The sequence below is a fragment of the Rhodotorula graminis genome (assembly GCF_001329695.1).
Source record: "Rhodotorula graminis WP1 unplaced genomic scaffold RHOBAscaffold_10, whole genome shotgun sequence".
Classification (NCBI taxonomy): Eukaryota; Fungi; Basidiomycota; class Microbotryomycetes; order Sporidiobolales; family Sporidiobolaceae; genus Rhodotorula; species Rhodotorula graminis.
The window spans coordinates 223,887-229,886 of record NW_017264937.1 but is presented as its reverse complement, the minus strand read 5'-3'; the positions used below and the strand labels follow the sequence as shown (position 1 = coordinate 229,886).

Sequence of the window (6,000 nt, the reverse complement as noted above, 5' to 3'; positions counted from 1 at the left end):
GCAGACGATCCGCCCGTCCACCCGATGTGCCACCCCGTCCTCCTGTCGGCTCTTGCGGCGCGAGCGTCGGGCCATGCGCCGCTGCGCGTCCTGCCCGCCGAGGCGGAGCGTCGTCGACCGGGTCCACGACTGCCGGGTGCGCAACTGGGCCGACGTCGACTACGGCCGCAACGGCGGGAGACTGGGCGGTGCCGGTCGAGCACGTCGAGGACGAGAGCGACGCCGAGGGGGTTCGAGGGCCTCGCCGGCGGCGACGAGGCTATTAAACATCAAGAGCCAGATGGACACGAGCTAGCGCTGGACCCAGCGCGGCGCGGGGGACGCACAGGAGAGCGGTCGCGAGGGCCATGGGGCCACTGAAGGAGGGCACACGCGGGCTAGTGTTGAGGCGGAGCGACACCATGACTGCTGTTGACGAGCTGGACGACTTGGGAGCGAGAGTCGAGACGAGAGCTCGGCGGAGCAAACGACCACGAGGCGAACACTCCGCAGCCTCGCCTTCTCGCCCTCGTGGGGTGCCAGTGTCTGGCTCGATCTACTTGTGAGAGTACTCTGAGCACAACCAGCCCGTCAAAGCCCCGACTCGAGAGGTGGGCCGAGTTGACCTCTCGCTCGGTGCCATCTTCCCTCAACCTCGTCCCCCTCCCTCGTTCGCCAGCTCGACGCCTGCTGCTGCTGTGCCGCGCAATCGAGCCTCGCCCTCGAGGTCGCCTTCGTGCACTGCGCGCAACCCCACGGCCGCGCGTCCCTCGCGTAGTGCTGCACGCGCCCGCCTCTGACGTCCCGCGCAACCTCGACCATGGACGCCTACCTCAAGCCGACCAAGCCCGACCCGTCCGCCCCGGGCACCCGTGCACCCTCGGTCAAGCCCGCCGAGGGCAAGCCCCGCCCGTACGCGACCCTCGCCGACGCGCCAAAGGCCTCGTCCGAGTCGGCGAGCCTCAACAAGATCCAGGGCGGCGTGCGCGAGGCCAATCGCGCCTTGATCAAGACCCTCGGCAAGGAGGACAACCCGATCACCAACAGCACGGCGTACCAGCGCACCTTGCACGTCCAGGTCCGTCCCCCTCGTCCTCCTCCTCCGTCCTGCCGGCAGTCGCCGCGCGCACTGCGCATGTGCGACCGTCGGCTGGATAGTCAGGTAGTGGTACAACGCACACTGACCACGCACACCTTCCTGCAGAGCTGCTCGACGGGCCATCAAGGTGGCGGCGGGCCCGGCCGCTCGTGGAACCTGACGCGCAACGCCAAGCTCACCGTCCAGGCCGCCAGCGCCGAGACCAACACGCTCAAGGGCGTCATCGCATGCATCAGCGGCTACACGGGTGCGTCCCCTCTTTCTCGCCCCGTCGAAGGAGCTCGAGCACGTCGACGACGAGTCTGACTCTCTCCTCGTCACGCAGGCGACGACATCACCAACATGCAGCTTCGCGAGCTTGTTCAGCATCAAGGCGGAAAGATGGTGTACGTCCTCCTCCCGCACGCCGTTCTCGCCCTTGACGAGCCCGACCTGACCCTTCCCTCCCTTCTCGCAGCACGGTCCCCTCGGCTCGCTGCACGCACGTCTTTATCCGCGAGAACCTGTCGGGCAGCAAGGCGCAGAAGTTCCTCGAGTCGAACCGCAAGGACGGGACCAAGCTCGTCACGCCGCAGTGGGCCATCGAGTGCGCGAGGAGGGGCAGGAGGGTGTCCGAGGCGCAGTTTGCCGCACCGGTCTACAACGAGGTGCGCCCTCGCACCCCCTCTCACTCTTTCCGTATTGACGTCGAGCTTTCGCAGGCGCAAGAGTCGGCCTATACCATCTTTACCGCCGCCGCCGCTCGGGGTCCGTCTCGCCTTCCGACGCCTCGACCTCGTCGTCAATATCCCCTCCTGCCATCGCCGGCCCATCCACCTCGTCGACCTCGTTCTTCCCTCCTGTTCCTCCCGCCGCACCCTCGACACCGCGCGCCCGCACTCGCTCGCAGACGGGCTCGTCCCCTCGCAGCGTGTCGCTCCTCCCCGCCGCACCCGTCGCGCGCTCGCCCTCGCCGCGCAAGCGTCCCGCCACCACCTCTGCCACCTCCTCGACGACGGCGAGCGCGACGTCGCTCCTCCTCGCGCAGCTCGCGGCGCAGGCGGCGCAGCGCTCGCACGGCGGCGACGTGTCACCCGGGCGCGAGCTGCGCACGGGCACCAAGCGGCGCAGCACGCACGTCGCGACGTGGGAGTGTGCGGGGCATGTCAGGAGCCCGCCGAGGGTGAGAGGGGGGGTCGAGAAGGCGGCGAGCGAGAAGGACGAGGGGAAGAAGGTGCGAGGTGAGGGAGGAGGGGGCAAGAGGAGGAAAGTCGAGCGGGACAAGGGCAAGGCCGACGTGCTCGTGCTCGGCAGCTCGGACGTCGAGGGCGAGGCCGGGCAGGAGGAGCTTGGCGGCGAGGGGGACGAGGGAGAGGGGTCGAGCGACGGCGAGCTGGACGACTGGGGGATGCCGCCGAGCGGGCAAGGGCAGTGACGAGGTCGCGGGTTCCTCTCTTGCAGTGTCGTTGTACATTAGCGTCTTGCAGTGCGTCCTCCTTTTCCTTCCTTTCCTCCTCGCCGGCGAGGCCGAGAGGGTTGACCTCGCCTTCCTCGACGTCGAGCAGATCTCTACTTCATTGCGCTCCTCTTGAGGCCTCGTTCGCCCATGAGACTCGCAGCTTCTGATCTAGCACCTGCACGAGCAAGATGCGGCAGCAGCGACGTTGTGCTCGGCGCGAGATGGTCGGACCTCCTCTTCCCCTCCTTCCCTCGCAGCGCTCGCTCCGCCCACCTCACCCCTCGTCACTCGCTCGCGTCCAACTCCTCGGAGCGCATCCTCATGGCGCTCAATGTCGGCGTCGACCTGCGCCCACCGCAGCCCGTGCCCTCACCGGCTCACGGTCGCCTCGTCCCGACTTCATCTCCCCCCGAGCCTCCCACCTCGACGCGCCCCTCAAGCCCCGCCCAAGCCCGCCAGCGCCCTCAGTCGTCCTTCATCTCGGCCCGCCCCGACTCTGCCGCGGCCCTCTCGCCCGCCGGGCCCAGCTCGGCGTCGCTCGTCGCCGGTCAGCCAACCGAGGACGACTGGTGGCGCTTCTCGGCGCCCAAGCGCGGCGATGCCGAGCGCGGCGCGCCCCTGAGGAGTACGGTGCCGCGGCAGAGGGTCGGGGCCAAGCACGGCGAGCTGTCGTTCAAGATGGTCGGCGAGTGGAGGATCGGGGACAGCCTCGGGAGGGGAACGGGCGGTGCGTCCATCGCTCTCTTCCTCTCTGCGCTCGACTAGGTCCCCGACACTGACAACCAACTCGTGCAGGGACGGTGCGGCTCGCCGTGAGCGTCAAGTCGGGCCAGTACGCCGCCGTCAAGAAGGTCGTGCGCGTTCCCGACGGCCACAAGGTGCGCCCTCGCCTCTCTCTCCCTTCCTCCCGCCCGCTCGACGTTCTCTGACGTATGTCGTCCAATGTGCAGCACGGCGCGCATGCGGCTCGCGAGATCAGCCTGCTCAAGCTCATCGCACCGCACCCGCACTTCATCCAGCTCTACGACGTGTTCGAGACGCCCTCACACTTGTGCGTCACCTTCTTCCACCCTTCTCGTGATGAACATACTGACCGGCGAGACCGTCCGCAGCTTCCTCATCACCGAGTACTGCAGCCTCGGCGCCCTGTTCGACTACGTCGCTGAGCACTTCCTCGAGCCGTGCGAGGTGCAGAAGCTCTTCCTCGAGCTCGTCAGCGCTGTGCGTCCACTTTCTCTTAGCGTATCTGCGCTCGCGATCGCCGCCTCGCGAGACTGACCCGTTCTCGCGCCCGGTCCCGCAGCTCACGCACCTGAACCGGTTCCGCATCGCCCACCGCGACCTGAAGCCCGAGAACCTGCTCCTGTGCCGCGACGAGCACGACGAGCTCACGCTCAAGATCGCCGACATGGGCCTCGCGTCGTTCCAGCCCGAGGACACGCTCCTCAAGACGAGCTGCGGCAGCCCGCACTACGCCGCGCCCGAGATCGTCTCTGTGAGCCTGTCCCTCTCGCTCCGTCGAGCAGACGATCGTCGCAAATGCACGCATGGGTGACTGACGCTCGTCGACCGTGCGCAGGGCCTCCCGTACGACGGCGCGCTCGCCGACGTGTGGTCGGCCGGCGTCGTCCTGTACGCCATGTTCGCCGGCGTCTTGCCCTTTGACGACGACAACAACCCGGCCCTGTTCGCCAGGATCCGCTCGGGCGTGTACGAGGACCACCCGGACGTGCCGTCCGCCGCGAGCGACCTCATCTCGCACTGCCTCGTCGTCGACCCGGCCAAGCGCTACACGGTGCGTCCCCTGTCACTCTCCTCGTCCGCACCCCTCGCGTCTCGTGCGGTGACCTGACGATAAGAGCGCCCCTCGGTTTACAGATTGTCGACGTCGCCGCACACCGTTTCCTGCACCCGAACCCGTACTCGCCCGGCCCTCTCAGCCTCGCCGCCCTGTATCCGCCAGCACCTGCTCTCGGTTCGCCACCCTCGTCCGGCAAGAAGCTCGACGCGACGGTCCTCGCGAGCCTCAAGATCGTGCTGCAGGCCGACTCGGTCGAGGAGGCAGAGTGGCTCGTGCGCTCGAACGGGTGAGCCCGCTCTCAGCGTCTCATCCTCCCGCTCGGGGAACACAAAGACTGACTCGGTCGACACCCTGTGACGCAGGTTGGCGCAGCACTTCTACTCGGTCCTCCTCGGGTTCCGCCACCCTCGCCCCGTCGAGCAGGCGCCGCTGCCGCCGCAGCACGTCGACTACTTGTCCATTCTCGCCTCCGCCTTCGACGACGCCTCGTCTGGGCACACGCGTTCCGTCTCAGCGCCCGAGTTTGTCGTGTTCCCGCTCCCGCCGGCGCCCGTCGTCGTCAGGGCGAGCGAGACGGCCCAGACGGCGCATCGCCAGCACTTTGGGCGCGCCCAGGGCGTCCTCGTCCAGCTGCGCTCGTCCGCAGACGGCTGCGTCGGGTCGCACGAGTCGATGGCGTCGCGGGCGTCGTACGAGGCGATCAATCGCGACTACACGTTCCCTTCGTACCTCGGCCCTCCTCCTTCGCCGGTCAGCTCGACCCTGCCGCTCCCGACCTCGCACCGCCTCGACGTGCCCACCTCGGCGCCGCCCCAGATCGAGTCGTTCGGCACGCGTGCGACGTCGCCGTCGCCGTACCGCCTCGCCGCGCCGACGCGTCCGAGCGTCGAGCGCTCCTCGACGGGCAAGTCGTCCGGCTCGGGCGGCTCGCACTCGCTCCCGGCCACGCCGACGGGCATCCGCATCGACCCGGCGTTCCTCGCCGCATCGCGCCCGTCGCACGACTCGACGGCGACCGCGACTGGCGCGGTATCGGCGTCGGCGCCGTCGAACGAGGCCCGCGGCGTCCGCCCTCGGCCGTCGATGCATCAGCGCCTGCGCAGCCTCTTTAACGCAGGAGGCTCGAAGCGCACGTCGCTGCTCAAGGACGCGGCGCCGTCGGCGTCGTCGAGCCCGATCAGCTTCGAGCTCGTCAGCCCGCAGCCGACGCCGTCGCCGACGACGGGCATGGTCTCGCCGACGCAGCGCCACCCGCACAAGCTCGTCAAGCGCCAGTCGACGGCCTTTGCGGCGCCGCGCACGTCGACGCCGACGAGCCGCCAGCGCCAGCCGAGCATCGCGCCGTCGACCCGCACCTCGACCTCGAGCCATCTCAAGCGCTCGCCCGCCCTGTCCAACCTGTCGCGCGCCCTGCACGAGTACCAGCCGCTCTCGCCCATCCTCTCGCCCGAGCTCGCAGAGTTCGGCGAGCTCCTCGCGCTCGGCGCGTCGGCGCCGTGCTCGCCACGTCTTCGCGCCCTCGAGGCGGGACCCCGGGCGTCCGAGGCGGCGGCGAAGCGTTCGGGCATGACCATGACGATCTACCAGGACTCGTCGCCGCCGCAGAAGAGCGAGCCGTCGAGGCCGACGCAGCCGCGCTCGAGCTCGCTGCGGGTCCCGCACACGGTCGGCGGTCCCGAGAAC

At 69.2% G+C, this 6,000-nt stretch overlaps 2 protein-coding genes across 2 annotated transcripts in view; one reads left to right on the top strand and one right to left on the bottom strand.

The window, feature by feature from the left end:
- The window catches only part of RHOBADRAFT_66717 (uncharacterized protein), a 2,376-nt gene extending 1,933 nt beyond the window's left edge, over positions 1 to 443 (bottom strand). The window contains exon 1 of the mRNA XM_018419055.1: positions 327 to 443. Coding sequence (XP_018269596.1) covers positions 327 to 403 — 77 coding nt within the window. The 5' untranslated portion in view covers positions 404 to 443. The remainder of the gene's footprint in view (positions 1 to 326) is intronic.
- Positions 444 to 3,448: 3,005 nt separating this feature from the next.
- RHOBADRAFT_38111 (uncharacterized protein) lies at positions 3,449 to 4,368 on the top strand (the record flags this gene model as incomplete). Its single annotated transcript, XM_018413496.1, has 4 exons — positions 3,449 to 3,567; positions 3,629 to 3,737; positions 3,820 to 4,011; positions 4,096 to 4,368. The coding sequence occupies 4 exons, from the start codon at positions 3,449 to 3,451 to the stop codon at positions 4,366 to 4,368; spliced, it is 693 nt and encodes a 230-aa protein (XP_018269595.1).
- Positions 4,369 to 6,000: the final 1,632 nt, after the last annotated feature.